The 28000-nt window shown below is 35.3% G+C and overlaps 1 protein-coding gene across 1 annotated transcript; it reads left to right on the plus strand.

Annotated features, from left to right (window-relative positions):
* Positions 1-625: 625 nt before the first annotated feature.
* Positions 626-27664, plus strand: LOC140747458 (ATP-binding cassette sub-family C member 4). The gene is made up of 25 exons (XM_073079917.1): positions 626-1003; positions 2006-2137; positions 3247-3451; positions 4860-5085; positions 5343-5440; positions 6316-6513; positions 8257-8383; positions 8773-8910; positions 9320-9498; positions 10047-10211; positions 13625-13762; positions 14400-14567; positions 14909-15019; positions 15633-15874; positions 16802-16854; positions 17621-17830; positions 18153-18383; positions 18708-18814; positions 19027-19150; positions 19910-20083; positions 22280-22407; positions 24327-24449; positions 24809-24931; positions 25525-25685; positions 26867-27664. Exons 1-25 carry the CDS (start codon positions 807-809, stop codon positions 27135-27137), a joined length of 4029 nt encoding a protein of 1342 aa, XP_072936018.1. The 5' UTR covers positions 626-806; the 3' UTR covers positions 27138-27664.
* Positions 27665-28000: the final 336 nt, after the last annotated feature.

The following is a 28000-nucleotide window of genomic DNA, read 5'->3' on the forward strand; positions in this document are numbered from 1 at the left end:
CCGGAACAATAGTCAGCTATAAACCGATACCGATACGCACTTGTTGATTATATTATTTGAGTCGAGGTTTATCTTATTTTGATTAACAACTCGTCGCAAATATAATCTGTATTATGACAATTGTATGGGGTTCCATACTAAAAAAAATGGGAGTAGGGTTATCAAATTCAGTTATTAAAATAAATTAAAAATTTAAAGGTTATTTTAGAGTCAATAAATCTAAAAGTGGATACCTTGCAAGATGTTTGATTGTCAAAGAAGTGGCGAAAGAACACATATATTTAAAAATATAAATTACAATATATAATATCCACCTACGCTGATGGAGTGTGGGCAGCTGGAGTTACTTCAGACCATGCAGTATTATCGGTGTAATATAATCACTAGACTACACAGAAAGAAGACATGTAAACATTCGTCTAAAACTGTGGCTTGCAAAGCTCAAAAACGCTTAGGAAGACACTACTGGACACAAACTCATCACCATCCACTCAGGGCCGTTAACTGTTGCATAATAATTGTTTTTAATAGCGCAGCGTCATACATTCTTATTAATGCTCATAGACTTATCACCACTTTAATCATTTCATATCTGACTTCAGCGATTTGTGGAACCCTAAAACCTTTGTATGTATCGAGCTGATTATTTCCTTATCAAATACGTACAGGTCGTTGATTAGACAGTATTCATCGAGTCATTATACGAGCAATTTGATATATATGCTCTCAATTTGTACATTAATGAAAAGTATAATAATTGAGTCGAATACAATACATGTGTGTGAATCCATTTATTGTGACTTAAGATGAACGGGAATGCAAGCGATAAGGACAATAAAAATGGTGGTGTTAAAAGGAACAAGCCGAATATCTTTTCGAAACTCTTTATTTGTTGGATCTGTCCAGTTCTTGTGAAAGGGAATAAAAGAAATATCGAGGAAGAAGATCTCATAGTGCCCAAGAAGAAGTTCGATGCAGCGAGACTTGGAGATAAGTTGGAAAGGTAAATATAATGTTAACATACAATAGTCATGAACATTTTAATCTGACCTAAGCCTGACCAAATAAACTACAATTGATGACTGACGTTTTTTGTTCGTATGTAATAAGTCAATAGTCCAATTACTTATCTTAATATTTGAATTTGATTATTTACTCCAAACCCAATTAATTTGGCCACGGCTTGGATATTTTTTAAAATTCATATAAAAATTCTTATTATATTTTAACGGTGAAGAAGAGCATCAAGAAGATACATGTCTAAGCGTAATAGAAATTATTCTGAAGGGTGCGTGATCTCCTCATTCTACAGGAAGTAATCCCGTAGTGTAGAGTAGTGACGTAGTGATGGGTTAATTCAAATGTAATCACGAATTAATATAATATCATCATATTTAGTTCCATAAACATCGTGAAGGTTTTTCGATATCTCTTTGTAATTATTATTTATCATTTACAATCTATATGTTTTCAAATGTCCTATTTAGTAAAATTATTAGTAAAATTAGATCGCATTAATATTTCAAATAATAATGGCATATACTCTAACATTGTATGAGTAACTTGTAATATTGTTTTTTGTTTCCTCATGACATGTACGAGTGTTCAGAGAATTCTAGTGTAATAAGTGTAGAAAACCTTATCTATTTCATATTTTCTATCTAAAATTCCTATTAACAATGGATGCCTGAGTCATCAATCCGGAAAAAAAGTTTTTTTTCTTTTTACCATAAGTTTTTTCCCTAATTTCTCCAAATTCATAACAATATATTGTGCTCATTAATCGCCTCCAACCTTCCATGTTACAAAATTATATAGTTAACGCCCGGTAGTAATAATTAATCCAATTATTGCCAAAGATCGAATTTTGCCAATTTCTAATAGGCGAAATTGTCAAATTCGATCTTTGGTATGCAAACATTGGACAGATTAATGATATATAAAGGGTGGAAAGGGTGTCAAAACTGAATTTCAATTATTTAATAGAGGTTATTGTATATTCTAGGTATTGGCTGGAGGAATATGAGAATGCTCAGCGTAAGAATAGAATGCCATCGATGTGGAAAGTCCTTTTCCGGGCGTACTGGCTGGCGTACATGCCCGGAGCTTTTCTCTTATTAATAAATGCCTCTACAAGGTCAGTAATGCTTATTAAGTTAATATTACACTATTAAAGATTCCGTTATAGTTATTTTATGTACGTGTATTGTAAAAAGATATGTACAATTTCATTGTAGTCGATCGTATAGAGACATCGTAGCATATCCTTATGCAGTCCACCCGTAAAGGACCTGAGGTCAGCCACAGATGGATTACTACCACTGACGACTAAGTTGGAACGTCTCGAATAAATATTTCTCTCTTACTACACCTTTCAAAGCAGTACCGCAGAGCTTAATACTGCTGTTTTTAGGTAGAAATATGTGTGGCGGTAGTGTTTCTGGAATCGAATCACAAAAGGCTCTACCATCTTCACATTTTTAATACAGATAACTTAGACCACATGTTTAAAAGTTTTTAACTCTACCCGAAGACAATTATATGTATTAGTAATAAAAACAAATTATATATACGATGATAACAAACACTGATAACAGCTAGGCCGATTAATTGACATATTTTCTGAAACACGGAAACACTTATGACTAGCTACTCGGTATCTGACAAGGTAGAAGCATGCTTGATGTTATTTAATTTAAATATCATGTATTTTCTGCCCGGGAAACGCTAGTTAATTGGGATGGTTAAAAGAAATACAAATTATATCATACGAAATTTTGTGAGATTTTGCCGCCCCCCAAAATTTGCCGCCAGGGCAGGCCGCCCTCTGCACGCCACGCCTCTGCGCCGAATTTGACACTGTTATATATAATGTTATATATCGAATTTGACACTGTTATATATATATGTTATACGTATATGTATAGTCCGCGTAAAACTGCTAGTCCGCTCTGAATAAAGAAATGATTCGCGTCGCCATAGCAAATCGTATGACTACACCTGTTCGCAACAACTTCAGAGCGGACTAGCAGGCTAGCAGTTTGACGCGGACTATACCTACATTGAAATGAAAGTGTTATATGCGAGCTGTGGTAGACAAACTTATATTTTCTGTATAATATTGTGCAATTGTGTTACGATAGGTTTAAATACATATTGTTTACAATAATACTTTCTACCACGACGCGTCTTTGATACGTACATAACTTTTTTGAACTTACATAAAGCACTATTATTTTTATACAGGACAGCTCAGCCATTCCTATTCTCTCGATTGCTCACATATTGGTCCGTAGAAGCGACGATCACAAAGCAGGAAGCAGGGTACTATGCCCTAGGGATGTTATTGCTAAATTTCATCGGTCTGATGGCACAACACCACAATAATTTGTTTGTGCAAAGCTTCAGTTTACGAGTTAAAGTAGCGACGTCTTCTTTGCTGTACAGAAAGGTAAATCAATGATTCGTTATTTATACACATTTTTCTAAAGTAAATCTTAGTAGTAAGATTCCTGTTTCGAGTTCCAGGAAATATTAATTGATTATTTCGTAATATTTTCTATCATTAATTTGTTATATCATGAATCTCTAATCTGTAGTGTGGTGCTAAGGCGTTATAATATAAGATAGGTTTAGAGTAGTATTAAGTTAGTTATAATAAAGACTTCATACAAGTAACACGCCTCTTCAATATACACGAGCCTGCTCCTTCATTACATGGCGACCGTGACAGGACCCATGTAATGAAGGAGCAGGCTCGTGTATATTGAAGAGGCGTGTTACTTGTATGAAGTCTTTATTATAACTAACTTAATACTACTCTAAACCTATCTTATATTATAACGCCTTAGCACCACACTACAAATCTTATACGATTTTATCTTTTTAGATTAACCTTTTACCTATTTATAAGTAAATAAATCCAACTGGTATAGCTCTTGTAAATAAGTTTTGCCGTCGTAAAACTCCATAATTCTATTGAAAGTTTTCTAAATATAGTGTAGAACCGATTTGGTTTACCCAAAGTAAGCTACATTTGCTTTTTCCAAAAAATACATTTGGATATTTTCGGAGCATGTAACTTTTAACAAAACTCTGTTACAAATGAGTTCCCCGGAGAGGGTAAATACAGTAGTTAGAAAACTAACTCTAAGCGGACAAATGTAGAACGTCGTAAGAACATTTTGTGATTTACTCCCAACAAGGGGATTATAATTTACTTTGAGCAACTACAATATAAATTTGTATATTGAAGTTGGTCTACATTATAATATCGTGGCTTTAAAATGTAATAAAGGTTTCAGAGTCTGAAGCGGTGAAATTAATTTTAATGAAGAGATTAATAATATGCACATATAAAAATATAGTGTTTTTGACAATGTATCTATTTCTAAATTTCTCAATATTATACTTTAATTGTTATTATTAATATTAATTTTATATCTTCAGCGATGACTAAGCAACAGCTAATGAAATTGACTATTTTTTATTTTTATTTTTATTTAGTTACTTTGGTCACTAAAGCGGTGGGAATCTTACCTAAAATCGACCACAGATCCTTGACTTCTAACAATCTCTATCTAAACCATACTTAATAAGCCATTTTTGATTCTTACCCACATGTGAATTGTTAAACTGTTAACTATACCTTGTAATATTCGACTATTCTTATTCTTAATAATGCAATCCTACAATTGTAAACTCTCAAGAATTTTGTTTTGTTCCTATGCTTATTTGAAAATGAACATGTATTTTCTTATGTAAGTGAGTTGTACTCTTTTACAAAATAAATATCTTAAACCGTAGATCCGGTTCAAAGTAACCAATATTATTTAGCTTTAATATTATTTTTTGTGCAGGTATTACGTATGAGCCAAATATCTCTGGGCGATATAGCAGCGGGCAAATTGGTCAACTTGTTATCAAATGACGTGGCTCGTTTCGACTATGTGTTCATGTTTCTCCACAATGTATGGATGGTGCCCTTACAACTGGGGGTCGTGCTTTACTTTTTGTATGAAGCGGCTAATTTCGCACCTTACGTTGGTCTGTTTGGCGTACTGCTATTGATATTCCCTGTACAAGGTAAATCTTTCTCATTTTCTTTTTGTGTATATCAATTTTATTTAACGTTGACAATTAATATCAATTATAATAAATAACGAAATGAATAAAAAGTTGCACATATTTTTTGCAACTTGCAACATAATAAAAATAAACTTTGGAAACAGTGTAGAGTAAGAAGTTGTAAAATATGTGTTTAATATTCTATTTAATATTCTTAGGATTAGTCTTTATATACATTTTTTGTAATTTTTCTAATATAAATATTATAATTCAAGCCGCCCTCACGAAACTCTCCGCGGTACTGAGACGGAGTACTGCTAAGAGGACCGATAAGAGAATTAAATTGATGAGCGAAATTATCAGCGGCATCCAGGCAAGTAACAATCTGTACAAAATTATTGTAGTTACATTTATTTTGTAATTTACCTGTTATCATTACCTACAAGAGTATTAAAAATATTAAGCAAAATTAAATACAAAACTTATTTTAAATGATTTAAAATTAACATTACATAAGCATCTAAGATTTTAGTAGCAAGTTTGTAAATGATTGCGTTTTGGACTATGCCTCAGTTTAAATTATTTAATTTTTTCACTAGTCGAAATACTATACAGAAAAGCACTTAAAAAGATACCATTACTCTCTACGAGTGATCGTTATTATACTAGCTGACCCGGCAAACCTTGTGTTGCCATATAAATAAAAAAATGTTAAGGGTGAACAACCCTTATCATTCTAACACCTACAGAATATGCATATAAAATTTGGTGAAAATCGGTAAAGCCGTTTCGGAGGAGTACGGTAACTAACATTGTGACACGAGAATTTTATATACATATAAGACATACCCTTTGTAGGCATAGATTAGTAAAGATACTTCGTCGCCTTGAAATTGAATGAAGCCACAAACGTTCTTAGTAAGTTATTTTTTTTAATTCTTGACAAATAAAAACATTTTTAGAGAAAATTTACGAATAAATAACTAATACTGCGTAATTTACATAATAAATAAATAATTATTTCAAATATCTTAGGGAAAATTTAGCACGGAGACGTGGCAAAACTTTTTACGGAACTATTTCAATTCTCAAAACTGGGTACATTTTCTTGTTAGGAGTGAGTAATCTTTACTAATCTATGGTATAGTGTGATATTATTAACATATAACAGTACATTATGTTTTGCAGTGACATCTATTTTGTCATCTATTATGTTTTGCAGTAAGATTTATTTGTTTGTGTTTCTAGGTAATAAAGATGTACGCATGGGAGAAGCCGTTCCAGCTGGTGGTGCGCGCGACGCGCGGCTTCGAGGTGGGCGCCATCAAGCGCGCGCTGTTCGTGCGCAGCATGTTCATCGGCTTCATGCTCTTCACCGACCGCAGCACGCTCTTCCTCACCTCGCTCACCATCGTGCTCACTGGCTCCATGCTCACCGCTACTTTGGTAAGCTTATATATTATACTTAACTTTCCTCAGGATCTATGCTCACCGCTACTTTGGTAAGCTTATATATTATACTTAACTTTCCTCAGGATCTATGCTCACCGCTACTTTGGTAAGCTTATATATTATACTTAACTTTCCTCAGGATCTATGCTCACCGCTACTTTGGTAAGCTTATATATTATACTTAACTTTCCTCAGGATCTATGCTCACCGCTACTTTGGTAAGCTTATATATTATACTTAACTTTCCTCAGGATCTATGCTCACCGCTACTTTGGTAAGCTTATATATTATACTTAACTTTCCTCAGGATCTATGCTCACCGCTACTTTGGTAAGCTTATATATTATACTTAACTTTCCTCAGGATCTATGCTCACCGCTACTTTGGTAAGCTTATATATTATACTTAACTTTCCTCAGGATCTATGCTCACCGCTACTTTGGTAAGCTTATATATTATACTTAACTTTCCTCAGGATCTATGCGCATCGCTACTTTAGTAAGCTCTCGCATCACAACATATTATACTTAACTCCCCTCAGGATCCATGCTCACCGCTACTTTGGTAAGCTCAGGTTTCACAACATGTTATACATAACTCTCCTCAATCACTCTTGAAAGAGTTATCGTGCTTTCATGATGATGTGTCTCGTTTAAATTATAGCCCTTGAAATTTGCTGCTCTCTTCGGTGATAAGAGAACTGAGGTTTATGTCACTGAACTCTTACAGTGAACTCTATTATACTACACTGTCGTCAGCTAAAGTTAAAACATAATATATACTTTAATATACACTAAACAAACAATCTAAAGTACAATTAATTAGGTGGGCTTATCATTAAAGCAGCTACATACCTATAATAAACAAGCATTGAGACGTAAGACAAATAATTTCGGATGTAAGAGATACAATGAAGATATATATACAATAAATATTATAAACATATCAGTAGATAGCAGGGAAGGAAAATACTCGAAGAATATAAATAAAAGGAATAATACAGGCAGGGAAAAAGATAAATAAATATTGAATAATAGATGCTAAATGCAACATACGATTGTAGTACAATGGAATTAGAGATCTTTATAAGTTTGCTACACAAAATAAAATATAATTTGAACTTCAAGCAGAACTTTTCATTTCTGCTGCTATTCAAACTTCAAAATATTTATCTGGCGGATTTTGGTATAGAAACGAGTACGTGATTTATATTCATTGAATTAATCCTGCTTACTGGTGTGCAAATACAGACAGTTTTGTCGAATGGGCGCAAATAATATGTGATAATAAATGGCGTAGAGGTGTAGATACTTATGAAGTTTTGGATCGCAGTGAATTTGAGTGCAGTGAGAGTGAGTGATAATTGAAAATCCGTTTTGTTTCATTACTTATACAACAAGTCTTCATAATGTATAGTCCGCGCCAAATTTCTAGTCCACTCTGAAGTTGTTGCGCGCAGATTTAGTTAGCATGTAATATACTCCGTAACGTAAGGGCATACTAACGCAGCTATGTACCCGTCGGCGAGAGAGGGCAGCGGAGGTTGCTGTGGGGGGGGGGAGGGTTCCGCACTGTCTTCGTCCCGCAAATATCTACAATTTGCTATTGCAACGCGACTCGTTTCTATATTCGGAGCGGACTAGTAGTTTGGCACGGACTATACGTACCGATGTAAAACCGATTTCTGGGTTAGTTGTGTATAAGAGTATGAGTACATACCATAATTGTCTTTTGTAGATATACCCAATTCAGCAGTACTTGAGCATAGTGCAAATGAACTTGTCTTTCATCCTGCCGATTGTGATCGCCAGCGTCTCGGAGATGAATGTGTCGTTGGATCGTATGCGCACCGTCCTCATGATGGGTTAGTACAACTACTTTAATCATTATTAACATTGCCTTTTCACTGCCCAGTACCTTACTAATATGCCTCTCATACAGAGAAGTATTGAGCAATTATGCAACTATACTGATAAACACGGGTTAACTTAACTCAAAGTTTAACTTCGTGAATGCACGTAAGAAAATCTGGGGCATATTATTACTTTAATAAGGATTTAACATACTCGTATTAGCATTCTTTATTATCCAAATTCTCAATAATTTAAATTGGATCACATAAATTTGTGGGATTTTTTTTTAAATATATGGTCCTCAGTCTAACTGGGTTGGTCATAAATTGTCAATAGATTTTAACAAAATACAGTATATTTGCATTAATCAATATTAATAAAAAAAATATTTTTATTACAGAAGAAAGACATGATGATGCTATAACGGCTCCATCTCAAGGAGTTAAAAACATGGTATCATTTAACGGAATGAAATCTTCGCCCGATCAAGATCTCATCGTTGCCAGAAAATACTCACCCACTGATGGTAACGCAGATGGTAAGCTGTTTTTTATTTTATGAAAACATTATTACGTTACATATTACAATTTATATTACTTTTTCGAAGAGACATTAATTTTATGTCATACAGACATATGATACGATTAGGCTTCAGTCTTGTTTTTTTAATATTAAACAAACTAAGCAGCAAATAAGCATGTAATCCGTTTGAGGAAAATCACTGCCAGCCATGTACATTTAATATAATCAATCTCAGATAGGTTCTAATATTACTTGATGTTGACTATAGATGGGTTGCTGCCCCTTATCTGTCTCTCTTACTACACCTCTTCAAATGTTCTACAGTAGCGCTTAACGTTTATTATAAGGCTGAAATAACTCTACTTCGCGAGACAAAACATATTTTAGTTAAATAATAAATTTATTTGTTTAATATATTCATTTAGGTGCTTTATTAGCTGCTCCTCGTCCTGCCCCTGGTGGTGAATACTCAATAGAATTGTCGGATATGAGTGCCTCGTGGACCAACTCCCAGGACCCCTCGGAGATGTCGCTAAAGAACATCTCCATGCGCATCCGCAAGGGGAAGTTGTGCGCTGTAATCGGTCCCGTTGGCTCCGGAAAGGTTAGGCTTTTCTATTTCTAAAGGCCTATTTAGACGGAGAGAGTTTCTCGTCTCGAAGATACGATTATCGAAGGAATATAAAATATTTTGTTCGTCTAAAGCGAATCTAGAGCGAATGGCTCTATACGCTCCTTTGGGCGACAATTGCCTCGCATGGAATATTTATTGTGTCCGTCTAAACAGAATTTCAAAGCAATAATTCTATCGCGTTTTAGTAAATGTTTTAGTAAATATGATAAAGTCCGGCATATCCTCTCCCCTACTCTTGCGGTAGAGAGGAATCCATGCAGGGTTTCCCCACGAAAAATAACTGACCACGTGCGAGTCGGACTGGACGGTTATGGGGGGAGTTATGACCCCTGTAACCCCCCCTAGGACTGTGCCTGTTTCTGATTAATGTTTTGTTAATACAATTATAGTTAATAAAGCAGTAATATTTTTGCCGATATTCGTTGCTGAAGAATTTAAATTTTGGTTGAAAATTTATTAGTTCCTCCTCAAAAGTGAATTTTCTTCAGATTTCTACTATAAAAATGGTGTCTTTCCAGTCATCGCTCCTCCAAGTGTTGCTCAGGGAGCTACCAGTGTCCAAGGGCACGGTGAACGTTCGGGGAAGCTTGTCGTACGCGTGCCAGGAGTCCTGGCTGTTCCCGGCCACCGTGCGGGAGAACATCTTGTTCGGTCTGCCGTACAACGTAGCTAAGTATAAGGAGGTAAGCCTAAATAATCACCTGTTTTGTTTTTCTATTTAGTAGTAGTCTGAAGGTGGTAGAACCCTTTGTGGTTCGACTCCGGCCACCGTCACACCTATTTCTACCTAATAACAGCAGTGTTAGGCGCTGCTGTGTTCCGGTTTGAAGGGTGTGGTAAGGGAGACAGACTTTTCCGAGGCGTTCCAGCTTAGTCCTCAGGGGTAGCAGCGCATCTGTGGCCGACCTCAGGTAGGAATATCTAATCCTATCTGGGGTTGATTACAGATGTCCATGGGCGGCAGTAGCCACTTACCATCAGGTGGACTGCATGCTCGTCTGCTACTCTTATATTATAAAAAAAAAATGATCGATGTTTGTGTGTGTAGATTTCTTGCACTTATATGGCCATTGATGGGTCCTAGGTATTTGATTAGTTAGATTTTGTACATCTTCTTTAAATATATTATTTTTATTTTTTTGGAAAAAGAAATTCCAAAATTTCGTATTCATCAATTATTATCTAGTACGTTTATTAAAATCTATATAATGAACAGTCAATGCAAATGTTTTGTCTCTTCATAATATTCGGCGAGAGGCCTTCAAAGTATTTAGTATTGAAAATTTTCAATAATGTCGTCTCCTTGCTGTACAAATAAATTAGTTGTAATAGTTGTACAAATAAGTTGTGTAAATAGAGGCGCAGTTGTATCACTTTATGATTTAGTATTTTTACGTAATGCCATATTGTTCATGTCACTCGTAAGAAATAAGCATATGGAGAACATTACAACATTTATATTAACATTTAAATAATCGAAATTAATGTGTATATTGGGTAAAATAAAATATGATTTTTTTGAAGTATCAAACGATCATACAGTTCTTTTGATGGTAAGGGCACTACCATCCATGGACAACTGTAACCAGCTCCACATCAGTGTAATCTACCCCTAATAGATTCTATTAGAGGTAGATTACACATGCGTTACCACTCGTCATAGTAAAAATGGTCGCCTTAGATATTAAGTAGCAGGCGTATACAATATCCACAAATTACCTACTACCCTCACAGTGCAATACATATTTCTCACTGAATTTAACATTAACCTTACTTTGATCCGTTATGATTGGTTTTAAATATTTCGAATAAAAATTAGCGGATGTTTAAAAGAGAAAATAATGTTGTGAATTAAACACTTACTAAACACAACACTTATTTTTTATTTCGTTCATAAATACCGCCACAATGACACATTTATGTTTCCCAGGACACATTTATGTTTAAATCTACGGCCCCTAACATAAACACTTATGCTTATGGTAAACGATAATTCGTTTCACCTTAAAAGCTTCTGTGTTTTTTCTCCCTCTTCGTAAAATATGATTAAGTGCTATGAAAAAGGAAAGTACAGGAAATAATGAAATATAAATATTATTTATATTGAGATTTTCAATTCAATAATACTAATACTAATACTAATACTACACTATAATACTTATCAATAATACTAATACTAATGAGCGAACCATAAGCGCATTGGTTGAAATTCAGTACGATTTACTGATTTTTTAATGATAAAACTGTGGGCCAAAAAAAGATTTCAAACGAAGGAAAAGAAAATCGGTTGACAGATATAACAGAAAAAGCCATAGAACTTTGCCTTTGCTTATTTGTATAGCAATTTTGCAAGTATCATTATTGTCTATCGATATTATCTTATAGTCTTATTCCTACAATAGCTTTAGTATCTTATCATGTAATAAGCATCGCTGTTTCTCAAGTGTCAAAGGTGAGCGTAGTACTCGTACTAAAGGAGCCAGAATTATCAAGCACGTGGTCACTTGAAATTTGAGTAGATGCATTTGTATATAGTAATATAAGTCAAGCATTTTTGGCTTTTTGTGAACAGAAGGGTTGTGCGCCAATCATCTGCTTATGTGACGTAACCCCAAATCTTTATGAAATAAAATTCCGGTGTAATTCGTCTTCTACAAAACGATTTTAATGATATTTTGTGGCGTGTTAACTTTATTTTATTTTATTTTACTCCTACGACCCCTTGTTTATGTGAAATATGCTCATGTACTCGTGTATACTTGTTTTTTTTAACATAATAACATATATATCTTCTACCAAATCTTTAATATGTCTGCAACTCTTAGATGTTTTTCATTCATGAATGCATACCCAACCTTAGTAAAGATTTAAGGGGCCTAAATCAATATTACATTGTCTGAAGATTCTTCGTAAAAAGTTGTTACAAAATTATCATAACCTTGTTTTAAATAACCACCAGTTTCGTATTTATTTCTTTAACAATCCAATATAATAGGTCCGCAGTACAAGCAGTTCATTAACTATAGCTATTCATAGCCGAATAAGCGGACGGATTCCGTTGACGCATATCAAACATGGTGTTGTGGCAGCCGCGAAGAAAAATTGGGGCACGGCCTATTTCGCCGACAAGCACGCCGTCTAGTTGCCTACATAAAGAAAATCACTGTGCAAACAACTTATGTAAAATCCGCCCTGTAAAAATAAGTCTAGCCCGCAATATCCATTATGAATTGTAATAATATTGGAGGTAGTATGAGATATTAAAGCAGCCAAGTGAGAGTCTTATTAGATTGTAGACTAAGTGATTAGTAAAGTACAAACGCTTTTTAAAACATTATTATTACCTAACATTGCGCGTTTCTCGTTTTCCTTTGCCGTTAAAATAGGTCATTTCTAATACACAAATACATTAGAGCAATTATACCTAAGTGTCTCTTCGATTTCAATCTGAATCCAAATTTTGATTACACAATGTGCATTACAAATAAATATATTATTTAATGTAATATTTGTAATGCATATAGATGCACGATAAAATTGAAATTCATGACTGCAGAATGCGAAATTTTATACCTGCATTTTAAATTGGAATATTTACATAAATTTAAGTAACTATCTTTTATCAATAGGTACTGAGAGCATATCTGTGTTCAACTGGGAATATTTATGGGTTGATTATGATGGTGAATTTATTGAACTACGAAATTATGTCAAGGTATACTTTTTGGCGCATTTGGGAAACAGATCAGAGTGTATTTTGAGCGTAAGATTAAGTTGGTTGCACCGATGTAAGACAAAATACTAAAAAAAAATACTAAGAAAAAATTAAGTTGTAGTATTTACTATCGGCTATTACTCGTTGACTCCATTAAAATTTATTTGAATCTCTAAAAATACTTCATAGATTATGCCAAAGAAGTATCGCCTATGTCACTCTCATAACTTATACGGTTCCAACGACACTCATATGATAAAAACCTTCAATACGTTTGAACTGCAGGGCTTGTCAAAGAATGGGACAAACATATATACGCTCAATAAACATTACACTCCGCAGTTGGAAGAACAAATAAATATGTTTTCAAAATGTTTATAGGTGTGCGAGGTTTGTTCGCTACTGCCAGACTTCAAGCAGTTCCCGTACGGAGATCTGTCGTTGGTGGGTGAACGAGGCGTGTCACTCTCCGGCGGGCAAAGAGCGAGAATCAACCTAGCAAGGGCTATTTACAGAGATGTGAGTCAATTATCTTGTGTTATAATCTTTTTAACGTTTTTTTTTAGTTCTAAGCTTAAATCAAGGATGAAAATAAATGTATAACATTAAATTCATGATGTTGATTGATTGATGAGATTCGTCAATGATCCAAGAATTTCCGATCGGTTTTGAAGAGCCTTTTAGCCTGCGGGGCACATAGGCTTCCCTTGTGTGGTGAGTTTTCCGAGCTTGGATCAAGAATACCATTTGTTGATCGAAGGTTCCGAGGAACTGTTTGAACTTGCGCCACCATCCCTGCATTATTCTCTCTGCATCAACTGAATTGCTGACTGTCCTCCACGGTTCGTTTTGCACGCTCTTCTTTACCGCGTATGTGTAAGTTGTGGATTTAACTTCCACCTAGGGTAATCCGATAGTGCTATGATATGGAGCTCTTCAAAAGAGGTGCAAAAAGACCTCTTCAAAGCTTATGATGCATTGACGAATTCTCGACGTAGCCTTTGTTGTTTGTTTGTTGTTAGCTTTTGTTTGTTGTTAGGTTCAGCTATATCAGGCTTCTCTTTTCCCATAAAAAGATCGAGTATCTTTGGTAGATGTTCTCGAAACAAAAAACAAGATTCAGCTATATAAAAAATATTATTACGTGCATGTTAAGGCGGATATCTACCTGCTGGATGACCCGCTGTCCGCGGTGGACGCGAACGTGGGCCGGCAGCTGTTCGAGCGCTGCATCTCCGGCTACCTGCGCGGCCGCACCTGCGTGCTCGTCACCCACCAGATACACTTCATCAAGTCCGCTGACACCATCGTAGTCTTGAATGAGGTAATGTATTTGTCGAACGAGCTATTTGCCAAAGCGTTGCGTAGTGTTTTGAACGAGGCGAGGTATTACAGGCTATTTTGCGTGGCGTTGTTAATCCAAGGTGCAGTAAGTTGTTATAGATAAATCATTTAATATTAAATGTTGATTGGCAAGCTGTAAAAAGCGGAAAGATTTGGAAATATCAGTTAGTAATAATCAATGTTTGACAATTTATGTAACTGTTTAAATTTTTTTATGAATTGATTTTTCTTCAAATTTCTTGACAGTATCTTGATAATTTGAGAATAAGAACCTGCGTATTTATACTATTACATTATCCAAAGATACTTTTGTTTTTGTAGGGAGTGATTGAAAACATGGGTCCATACGAAGAATTAGTTAAATCTGGGAAAGAGTTTTCCCTACTTTTGTCAAGTCTGAGTGAAGGAGCCGATGGTGACGAAGGTGAAAAGGTCTGTAGAAATTAGCATTTTGTTTATCCTTTATTGGTAATATAATAGTACATTACAATACGAGGACGAAAAATTTTTTTCTGACAAGTGTGAGTTTGCAGGCCGAGCCGCAGGCGAGGACTGCAATCACACGAGTCAGAAAAACATTTTTCGTCCGCGTGTTGTATAAAATTTTATATTACGGGGTCGGAAATGGGGGTTTTGCGCACGCGAAGCGTGCGTAAAACGTCAATTTACGCACGCCGTGATATAAAATATGTTTTAAATAATCGTTAATGTTTAACTATTGTAGACAATAATTTGTAACCAAGGAGTAGAGGAGGATAAGAAGATTTGTGTACTGTGTATTCATAAGTTGTTAAGTGACTTCTAATTTATGAGAAGTTTGAAGAGTTTTATCTTTATTTTCTTACGAGTATTTTATAGTCAATATGGTAATCAAGTTGTAATTTCATAAAACAAAGGCAACACTGCAAGTAAATAACATGGCTTCAAAATTACAAAAACATGCATAGTATTTTGTGAGACCAAGTTAAAATTTTATTCAAGAAACATTAGATAGACCGAGTAACAACAACTGATATTCCGTGTAAAATACAACATGTGAAATTAGACGGAGAAGCCAGCAATGCTGCGGGGGATATCCAAGATCTCAGTGCGGAGCGAAGAGGCGCCCGAGGAGCAGGTGGAGCAGGAGCAGGCGGCGGAGCAGCGCTCGGAGGGGCGCGTGAAGTGGGCCGTCTTCGGGCGCTACGTGGCCGCCGTGCGCTCCTGGCTCGTCGTCGCCTTCGCCGTGCTTACACTGCTCCTCACGCAGGCCGGGGCCACGCTCGCTGACTACTGGCTCAGCTTCTGGTGAGGATACCATGTTATATGTATGGTAGAGTAGTAGTATAGAGATATAGTTTGAGTAATGCGCGAAGGGGTGGCTGTAGAGGTCGTCATCGGTAACTAGATGGCTACGGTGCGCTGGTAGCTTGTTGTGATCGTCGCAGTGCTCATGCTGCTCTTGACTTAAGCTGAGGAACTTGCCTTCCTTTTGATGAGAAAAACTTATATATAGATATATGGTAAAAACATCACTTAAAATAACTTGTTAAAAATACCGCCGAAAATCTAAACAATGCGCTTGGCTCCCATTGAGTGTTTTGTAGAAATTTTACGTAATTTACTAGTGCAAAATCTCGTTTATTTTGAAAATTAGCCCGTGTAGTCTTACAATTTGAGAAAGGTTGAAAATACAACATAAATGACGTAATGTTGTAAATAAACATAAGAATGCTTAAACATGGAAAACATCGAAATTATGCTTAGAAGATCCCGCGTTACAGAACATTTTAGATACTAGCCAAACAACTGATGTCGCCTTTTACCTATGAAATAAGTAAGAACTTTGAAGACGGCAAATTCAGTATATTTGTTTGTTTGCTACTTCTACATATCTGAAGATTCTTATGGGAAAATCAAGCATTAAGTTAATTCCTTAAGTATTACATTGATTTCTATACTAAGTCCAAACGAGCAGAGCCACGAACAACATTCGTAAACAATACCTAGAATTCTAACAATAAGGGAATATTATTGCTTGCTCTACTCCTGTTTTCGTAGTAGAATAGGCTATTGTGAGACCGATTCCGCCCTGCTTCCTATTATTACCTGGAAGGGTTCCAAACAATCTCGTGTTCTAATTTGAACATTATGGCTCCATTACAAATAATTGATTTGGAAAAGTGTTTGTTGTATTGTTTACCTGTTTATAATAATAAAGTTCCTATATTTCAGGACAAATCAAGTGAACGCGTATATACAAAACTTGCCAGAAGGGGAGGAACCGGGTAAGTACTTTTTCAGTGTCTTACATTACATTTCTTTATTTTGAAATGAAAATTATCTTCATATTATTTAAATTGAAAAAATTTTGGGGGTTGTTATAAAAACAACGAAAGTATTGGACCAGGTAGTGACTCAAATATTTGAGTCATAAACAGATATTTATTGTGTAATGTGATATTTATTTCAGTGTAGCATTGAAATATTTAATAAGTGCTTCACGTAAATATAATATTTTTTGACTTTACTGAATATTACTGCGTTACATACATAATTTAACAACATGACTATATTGCTTGAAACTTTTGGAGTAAACACTGCTATTTTTGATTTAATTCCTTTGTTCTCTATGACATATGTGGAAAGAACAAGATGCTTTTCTAGACCGACACTAAAGACCAAAACTAATAAAATTAACCATGAATAATGAATACAGTAGTGATAGCCTAGTGTTTAAGAAACTCTGCCTCTTGATCGAGGGGTCCGAGGTACAAATCCCAGGCACGCATGTCTAATTTTTCAAAGTTACGTGCGTGTTAAAAAAATAATTATCACTCGCTTAATCGGTGAAGGAAAACATTGTACGGAAACCGGCATACCTGGCGTATCTTAAAAAATCGTTTTCAAAGGTATGTGAAGTCTACCAATACGCACTTGGCCAGTGGACTATGGCCTAATTCTTCTCATTCTGAGAGGAGACCCGTGCCCATCAGTGGGACAGTAATGAGTTGATGATGGTTGAATATTACTATCAGTCTTCCTTACCCCCAGATCCCGGTCTCGGCACGCAAGTGGGTATACTAACAACAGGCGGCTACCTTTACGTGTACGGTTTCACGGTACTCTACATCATCATCATGACGCACGTGCGGATCTGGGCATTCGTCACCATGACCATGCGGGCCTCGGTCACGCTCCACAACACTGTGTTCGAAAAGCTGACCGCCACGGTCATGAGGTTCTTCGACACCAATCCTTCAGGTAATTTTTTGTTTCTCATCGTTTCAGAAACATCTCAGGAATTCAGAATTCAGGATAGGAAAGGAAATTCTCAGGAATTTTCTTTTATCTTATGTTCACAATTGAAAAATTAAACTAATTTACTTTTAGAATACAATTATAATTAATGCTCTCCATAATATTCAAAATTAACCCAGTATTGCAATAGGTTATTACAATAACGGAAAAAATATAATTGGCTGAAAAAAATAGAATAGACCGAATACGTTCAATTACACCCGTTTCATCTACATAATATACTTGGAGAAAGCCCAAATAAGTAGCAAAGCGCTTATTATTTCAGGTCGTGTTCTAAACAGATTCTCGAAGGACATGGGCGCTATGGACGAGTTGCTCCCCCGAAGTATTCTGGAAACCCTTCAAATGTATCTCTCAGCGATAAGCATCCTGGTGCTCAATGCGCTCGCTCTGCCCTTCACGTTAATTCCAACTGCTGTTTTGATGATAATCTTCATATTCCTCCTCAAATGGTATCTCAACGCCGCGCAAGCTGTGAAGAGGTTGGAAGGAACAAGTGAGTCATAAATATATTTCCCGATAATTTCTATTTAGCTATGACTAACAATAAGGATAAGTATAATCATAATGGTGATATTAGTAATAATAATGACAAGGATAATAGGAGTCAGTGTTAATTTTTTGCTGAATGAAATACATGTATTTCCCATCATATTATTCGAAATATTTTTCGCCATGACTGACAATAAGGATAAATATAATCATGCTAATAATACTGATGATGATGACATTGATGATGGTTATATTGATAAAAAATAAAGATAAGGGTAATAGAAGATTATTTTGAGATTTTTGCTACTTATTTTTTTTTCTTTTCCAGCCAAGAGCCCAGTGTTCAACATGATCAACTCCACGATATCTGGACTGTCGACAATCAGAAGTGCAAATGCACAGAACAGACTGTTGCACCAATTCGATGAAGCACAAGTAAATATTGATTTTCTGTTATAAATTTTATTAGGATTGATAAGTGTTATTTGAAAATTAAGAATAACTTTTCTAAATTAATTCCCTGTATTTTAAAACAATTTTAAGATGAAGTATTATAATTAAAGTAATACATAAAACTAAATACAATTTTTCGTGACGTGACGTCAACCGTAATTTTAAGATTTAATAATGCATAGTTTTAATTTCAGGATCTCAATACAAGTGCCTTCTTTACATTTTTGGGAGGCTCCTCGGCGTTCGGATTGTACTTGGATATGATCTGTTTAATGTATCTCGCTTGTATAATAATGATCTTCCTCTTCATTGATTTTGGTAAGTTATAAAAATATTATGGTAACATTAATTAAAATATCAAGAAAAAATCAAGTGTCCTTATACTTTACATTTTTTTATAATTTTCTTGAAGGCGTGTCAACAAATCTTAAAGAGGGCCACGTATGTAGCAATTGAGTGATTTCCTAAGGGTCCGTGGACTGAAAAAGGCTGTAAAACGTTGATCTATAACGCAACGATATTCGCAGGTGAACTGATCCCCATTGGGTTGTGGGATGATGCCATTGTAACGTAAAGTAACATAACGTAACGATGATATTTGTAGGTGAGCTAATTTCGGTGGGTCTGTGGGGTGATGCCAATGTAACCTAACGTAACGTATAGCTAACGTAACATATAGCTAACGTTACGTAACATAACACAACGATATTCGCAAATGAACTAATCCCGGTGGATTTATGTAACATAACTATGATGTTCACAGGTAAGCTGATCAAAATAACGAAAGATAACATCATATATATCATAATATAACGTTTTGTAGGTGGTAGAACCCAGTGTTAGGCGCTGCTGTGTTCCGGTTTGAAGAGTGTGATAAGGGAGGCATACTTTTCCGAGGCGTTCCAGCTTAGTCCTCAGGGGTAGCGGCGCACCTGTGGTCGACCTCAGGTAGGAATATCTAATCCTATCTGGGGTCAATTACAGATGTCCATGGGCAGCAGGAGCTACTTACCATCAGGTGGACTGTATGCTCGTCTGCTACTCCTATATTATAAAAAAAAACGATGATATCCCCAGGTGAGCTGATCCCGGTGGGCTCGGTGGGGCTGGCGGTGAGCCAGTCGATGGTGCTGACGATGCTGCTGCAGATGGCGGCGCGCATGACGGGCGACCTGCTCGGCCAGATGACGTCGGTGGAGCGCGTGCTCGAGTACACCGCGCTGCCGCCCGAGGAACACATGCACGACGGACGTGAGTACACATTCATCATCACTGCAGTGTGTGTATGTATTAAATCTTATATATAAAATTCTCGTGTCACAATGTTAGTTACCGTAATCCTCCGAAACGACTTTAGCGATTTTCATCAAATCTTATATCCATATTCTGTGGGTCTGAGAATCGGCTTCTATCTATTTTTCCCCTTAGTGATAAGGGTTGTTCAGCCTTAACATTTTTTTATTTATGTGGCAACACCACGTTTGCCGGGTCAGCTAGTAGATATATATGTCCATTGTCTCATGTATGCCAGTAGAGAGGGTAGCTGTCAAAGTCAGTCTGGTGACGTACGAGATACAGATCGGATGTGCAGCCCTGCTGGTGTAGTGGTGACCCAGTGCATATTAAATAGCCCTTGAGGTTCTTACACACGTTACAATCATTATTATAATCCTCATAATCATCATCAACCATTACTGTTCCATTGCTGGGCACGCGTCTCCTCTCAGAATGAGAAGTAGGTATTAGACCGTTATCCACCGCGCTGGCCAAATGCGAATTGGTACTTCACATACTTTTGAAACCTTTTTTTTTTGCAAAGATTTCTCAGATATGCAAAAGTTTCACTGGGCTATCACTACTACTACACATCGAGATATGAATTGTGTTTTAGATTTCGTTTTTTTTAGGACTCAAATTTGTTCCAAAATAAAGAAGAATGAACGCAACTAGCAGCGAAGTGACGTAGTAAATATTATTGCGAACGTTTATGTTTTCGATTTTGTTCATTTTTATGATTGAAATGAATTCCAAAATATAGGTGAAAAATAAAATAACTACTTAGTTTTAATTTGGAATTTCCTCGATATTGGATTTTTGTTTTGTTCTTGGTTTTTTTTTTGAACCTCATTTGAATCTTTATTACCTTTCCTCATAAAAATCTCTTTAATTTTAAATTTAATATAAATATTTTTTTACCAATTTATTCTTCCAATATTTCTACCAAAGATCGGTTTTGATAATTAAATTATACGAGAAATTTTCAAATTTCCACATTTTGTAAAAAAATAGTAATTTAGATTTTTGATAAAAATGGGCATGTCAAATGCCGATTTTTATCATACTATTTATACTAAAAATTGTTAAATTTAAATCTTTGGTAGCTACAATTTGGAAGAGTGTTATTAGCGTTGAGTTGTTGTTGTAGATTAGAAAATTCGGCACTAAATTTACCCTCTGGTTTTGAAATTTCTATTTGTTTTTCATTTTGTGGGGACGTGAGTCATGACCTGATTCTTACATGAGTTATCGATTTTCATATAGTGTTTGGAACTTCATTTTGAAATTTCTGGTTATGATAATTATCACCCTTTTATGTTTCGTTTAAATTGAGTTGTTATTGAAGATTACAATGTATCTTATTTACTTTAAATAGTCCAGTGAAATAAAATATTGATCCTAGGTATTATAGATAACAATTTCTTTCTCCAATATATGGATGTTAATCGGACAATGGCCTTAACCAATCATAAAACAACTGCACACTTAATTGTCGCCAGATAACTCTTACATCGGGTAAACAGTTGATGAGTGACGTGATCAAATAATATTAAAATTCGCCTGCAATTGTCTACATGTACGTCTATGTTTAACATACAAGTATATAAATAAGGAAAATTTGTACGACTATATAGTCTACGTATACAATTTGCCCTCAGCTACGAATATTAATATTAATATTAATAATGCACAAACGGCAGAAAAATATTGAACATATCATGTACTCTATTCTTAGTTGTTAAATATATTTCAAACGCTCTCGACACAAAGATTAGAATCTCTTTATTTATTAAATTTTTGCCAACCGACTTAAGTGCGTTGCCGGCCGCTCAATTAAAATACATCGATTTGTAGATAAAAATAATAAATTTATTATTAATAATCGTTTTTTTCACATCCCTAGTTCAATATTTGTGTAAATTATTATAGATGTACTAGCTGACCCGGCAAACGTTACGTTGCCATATAAATAAAAAATGTTAAGGGTGAACAACCCTTATCACTTAGGGGTATGAAAAATAGATAGTAGCCGATTCTCAGACCTACTGAATATGCATATAAAATTTGGTGAAAATCGGTAAAGCCGTTTCGGAGGAGTACGGTAACTAACATTGTGACACGAGAATTTTATATATAACATTAAAAATATTATCATTTTTACCCTAACAGCCACTAAGCCGCCGCCGACGTGGCCGGAAGAGGGCCACGTGAAGTTCGAAGGTGTTAACATGAAGTACGCAGAAGAGGACCCGCCGGTACTGAAGAACTTAAACTTCACCATCGAAAGCGGCTGGAAGGTAAGTTTGGACAACTTTTAATGAGCTTAACGACTTGGCGAACTTTTAATCACAATTAAAACATACTTGTAGCAAACATTCGGGTCAAATTCTAGGAATGAACGTGACTGCAATATCACTACAATAAATTAGGATACGTATATTATTTAACATAGTATAGAAAGTCGGTAACATATGAAGCATAAGAAGTAATTCGATTTTTATAATGATAGCTTAGTGTAGGCACTACGCTCAAATTATATACTTGTGCCGTATAAAAATAATTATGTACTCGTATGAGAGTTGTAGGCACGGTATAAAACATATTTTAAGTTTTTTTCTGAGTGTTTGTATCGTGTAATAATAAAGATATATTATGTTCTCCATATCTCCCAATACAAAATCCCTGTCTACGTTTGTATGTGTAAAAGTATTGATAATCATTTTATTTCATATTAAATTATAGTAGGTGTTTTATTTCATTTTATTTACTAAAAGAACGTGGCAACGAATCGTTAATGTCGAAAAAATCTTGTGCTGAAATGTGGAGCTTATGTAATTTAACGCTATACGCCAAACCGCCACCTCTACAGGCCTACAAAAATGTTTCCAGCTCGGAAGAGCCTCGTTGTTCAGTTATGTAAACGATTTATTTTGTTGAGGTTCAGAATATATCTGCCATAATATCGGGGTTAAAGTATAAGTAAGTTTTAAGATATTATAGTGATAGATGTGGTCGAGTAAATATAGCTCGACTGAGGTACTACCGCCACACCTGTTTCTAAAGTGAAACTGTTATTGTTATTGGAAGGATGTCGATGCAGACTGACTAACATATGAAACAACCATCTTAGTGCTCAGAACTGACCACACATTAATGATCATGATGTCTATATGACTAATTCCTTATGGACAGATATCCATTTCCATATAGAACAGGTTTTAACCTGACCACTATAGGTGCTGGATGAACCTATGTTGTATAGGAATTGGTTACATGAGTCTGGACGGCAGTGACCACATATGACCAGATGAACTTCATACTCATAAGTATATGATACAGCTAAAGTATTGAATATATTAATATACCTGTTTCATAACCCACCATCCACTAAAAATACAACTGTTTCGAATCAAGAGTCCCTTCCAGCAAAAGTCTGACAAAGTGAATATAAGAATTTAAAACTATTACACAACTTACCCGCTTCTCTTCTCTCTCTTCCGTCATATAAAAAGCTGTATGACGTAGCTTTTCAATTTCACTTGCATTTGAAGCGCCTCCATTTTCGCTTTTACTGAAAAGAACGCGTACTCACAAAAAGATTTTTGCACAATACCGCGCTAAATATGTATTCAATCATTGGTTTTTATGTTTACTTGTTTACATGGTTGGATGTAGTTGAATGGTGGTAACGAGCTTGAAGTTCATCTGATGGTAAATGGTCAGTCCCACCTATCTATCGCACATTTGTAATCGAAGGGATTGGAGTCCCATTATAGGTATGCTACAGATGCGATGATACTCTTGTGGCTTAAGGGCCCCAGCAACTACTCTTACCATCGGTGATTGACGGTCTTTTCAGAAGCTAAATGCAGCGACCAAACGCTTGTATACACGTTTGTATACAGATCGCAGTTACGTTGCTGATGCAGCATAAATGCAGTCGTTTAAACGCACTTTTTTGATACATCGCGATGTACCATCGATGCAATTAGTTAAACGCACCTCGTCGATATTAAAAGTAGCGTATCTGTTAGGGCCCATAACTCTGACTTCCTCGTATAAGAGTCTTTTTCAACAATATATACTTACACGTATTCGCTCTATGCGGTTATTTTAATAGCTCATTCTTTACATATTAAGATATTTTTATAACAATATCGCGATGAAGGTAAGTAGGTATATTCAATAAATTAATTTATGTTTGCTTATCAAATAGGTGGGTGTGGTTGGAAGAACCGGCGCTGGAAAATCTTCGCTGATATCAGCACTGTTCCGATTGAGCAATATTGATGGCAGCATCAAAATAGATGACATTGATACTCGTGGCATAGCTAAAACGGTAAGTTTTCTTCCAAATATTATATGAGATACTATGGTAATCATAATATTGTGTTTAATATAGAAGAGTCTATAGACTGTAACCTTGATCCTGTTACGTTCGAAGTTCTTGACGTTAGTCTGAGATAGATTGCTACTAATGATATTTACATTAATAAATCACTGTTTGTCTGCTTTCTTTTGTACAGATTAAACCAGATTTAATTCGCTCATAAAACCAGATTAATTACTAAATAATAAGTTATTAGATAAATAAATAAAATTTATTAGTTATACAATAATGTAGACATCTTGATATTTCTTTGTACGTTTATTTTCTTAACACTTGTCAAAATATCATCTTATTTATATTATTTACAGCAATTGAGGTCAAAAATATCAATAATCCCACAAGAGCCCGTGCTGTTTTCGGCGACACTACGCTATAACTTGGACCCATTCAATTACTATTCGGACGATGATATTTGGAGAGCTTTGGAACAGGTATAATTATGATTAATTAATATTCAGGTGAATATTGATAGAAAGAAATGTTGTGTTATTGTTATCGATCAACAATTTAATGTTTCTAAAGATTCCAAAGTAATTTTATGGGTGGCCCAACTAGTGTGGTTCAACTGAGGAGGTACCATAACCGCTGCACCTATTTCTAGCGTGAAACAGTTCTTGTGTCTATGTCGAATTGCAGCCGGTAGGCTTATGAGGCGAGCATCATTGTCCTCACGAGTGGCAGCACTTCTGTGATCGGTTTCAAGCAGGACCCCTGTTCTATATGGAGTCAGTTATAGATATCCACGAGCATGGCCTTTTGTATGCACGTCAGAAGTTACACTTCTTTTGGCACTTTCTACTAAAAAAATGCATGTGATCGTATCTCATAGCGTATCATATACATACTCGTAATACCTAAAAAATAAAATATTTAAAGTTACCTTTTTAGTAACTTGTTCTGCAAAATTTGCTTAATTCGCTAGCCAACTGTGGGGCCGATATTAATTTTCAGTGTTGTAAAAAACACTCATCGCTTGTTCAAAAGCCAAAAGAAGTATAACAAAATCAATTTGAAACACTTGCAGGTGGAGCTAAAAGAATCAATTACGGCACTAGACATGAAGGTGTCGGAGGGCGGCGGCAACTTCTCGGTGGGGCAGCGCCAGCTGGTGTGCCTGGCGCGCGCCGTCCTGCGCTCCAACACCATCCTCGTCATGGACGAGGCCACCGCCAACGTCGACCCACAGTCAGTACACTTTACTATCTCCTAGTGCCTTTCATTTTAATATTTAGGTATCCTTCGAGTGTAATATTTATTTATCAAGTAGAGTTGCACTTTATTTATCACCTAGTGTTACACATCATTTATCACCTCGTATCTTTCATTTTAATATTTAGGTATCCTTCGAGTGTAATATTTATTTATCACCTAGTGTCTCTCATTTTGATATTCATATGTCTTTAGTAATGTTATTTTATCACCAAGTGACTTCATTTTATTTCGATGGTGTCATTTAGCAATCATTTACTACTATTTATCAAGTTTCGCTTACACTTTATTTACTCTGATGTCTTTAGTAAAGTTAATTTATCACCTAGTTATAGTATATAGAGTTTATTTTAATCCGATAGTGCCATTTACTACTATTTATCCACTTTCGCTTTTAGCCTTATCACATAGTTTTATTTATTAATTTATCAAACAGTGCCATTAATTTATGCTATAATTTTATCATTTAGTGGCATTTATTTATCAGCTAGTCCTTGTTATAGATATATAGTATTCTTTATCACTAAGATAGCATCATTCTTCTATCATCTCATGTCTTTTTTATCAATTAAGGCCATTTATTATCAAGTGTTATTTATGTATGAAATAGTGCCTAAATTGACTATCCCAATATTACAAGTAATACATTATTTACAAAACTATGAGTTAATCAATGCTATTGACAGAATATAATAAAAATAAATGCATTACTAGAAAATCAAAACCGATACCGAATGTCGCAGATATATAATTCGATTATTGACGCTATAGCCGGCCGGCGCATCGGCTAATTACTAGCTTTACTGGAGCGGCACGAATATTGCCTATCGTCGAGAAAATATATTCTCTATAATATTCCAGTACTCATTCGTATCGACTTTATTTAATGCCAGTGACCCACTAACGCTATAAGAATGCTACAAAATTAAAAACGTACTACAATGACTGACTATTTGATCTTGTAACGGGCCAAATAATCCTGTGCCACAAATGTGTAAGATTGAAAAAAAAAATAAACTTACGTGTTTTAATTTTTAATTTTATGTTGAGAAATCTTTTTTTCCATTTTTTTATAAAAATACACGTCCTTTTATTTTTTGACCCTTCCAATGTCCTGGCCTAAATAGCAAACTCTTATTTACAATATTTTATTTCAGAACCGACGCTCTAATCCAAAAAACGATACGAAAGCAGTTCGCGAAGTGTACAGTGATAACGATCGCGCATCGCTTGAACACCATCATGGACTCCGACAGGGTGCTCGTGATGGACAAGGGGGAGGCCGTGGAGTTCGACTACCCTTACCTACTCCTGAAGAACCCTGATAGTGTCCTCAGCTTCATGGTACGGGAGACGGGTGACAAGATGGCGAAAGTGCTCTTTGAAATGGCAAAATGGAAGTATCTGAGCGAACATAGTGAGAAATAATAAAAGTTTGGCTAACACATGGCTGTGCGTTTTGATACTTAGTGGATTAAATAGAAAATTTTGTATAAAAAGTTTTTGTAAAAGCTATATATGGTAAACATTATAAAAATAAATTAAAATAAAACAAATATTTTATAATAAGAACAAGGGAATTTATATCAACGTGTTTGATTGTCAATTTTAATTAATTAAATGATAAATAATCATTTAATTAATTCTTTTTTTTATCTTAAAAAAATAATTCTTAAAAGATAATTCAACTGAAATTGTTAACAACCGATATCAACGCATGTTTAATTTTTTTTATCGCCACGAACGCTAAGTATTTGTGTTATTAAAATTCTTTATCTAGATAAGTAAGGTAATTTTAAAATGTAAGATATTATAAATTAAACTGATTTTTAAATAATGGAATGTATTGTTTTTTAAACGGATATTACGTGTAATAATTATTAATGATATAGTATTATATATTGTAAATCATCATCAGTCGTAAAAATGCGACTGATTAAGATCAGACGACCTAAGGGTCGTCCGCTAAAATCACGTGCGATGGATATTAAAAAATCCATGGCGTGCAAAGGACGTTTACACTCGCAGCGGACGCACGACGCGTTCGCACGCGGCGGTCGCCCGCTCGTATTTCTAAAATCGGTAGGCGTTGGAGTGGTTGCCCGCTCCGTGCACACGAGTTATAGCGGACGCCCTTATGTAAGTTTAATCATAACTGTTGGCAACACCAACAAAAATGTAAATGTAGATGTAATGTGGCAACACCGACTCTCTTCCGCTCGCCACCATAACGAAGCCTGTACGTGTCCTAGTGAATAATAAAAGAATCTGCCTCCAAAATCAACAAAGCT

The sequence above is a fragment of the Epargyreus clarus genome, unplaced genomic scaffold (assembly GCF_041222505.1).
Source record: "Epargyreus clarus isolate Ecla_fem2 unplaced genomic scaffold, WU_Ecla_fem_2.2 ptg000014l, whole genome shotgun sequence".
NCBI lineage: Eukaryota > Metazoa > Arthropoda > Insecta > Lepidoptera > Hesperiidae > Epargyreus > Epargyreus clarus.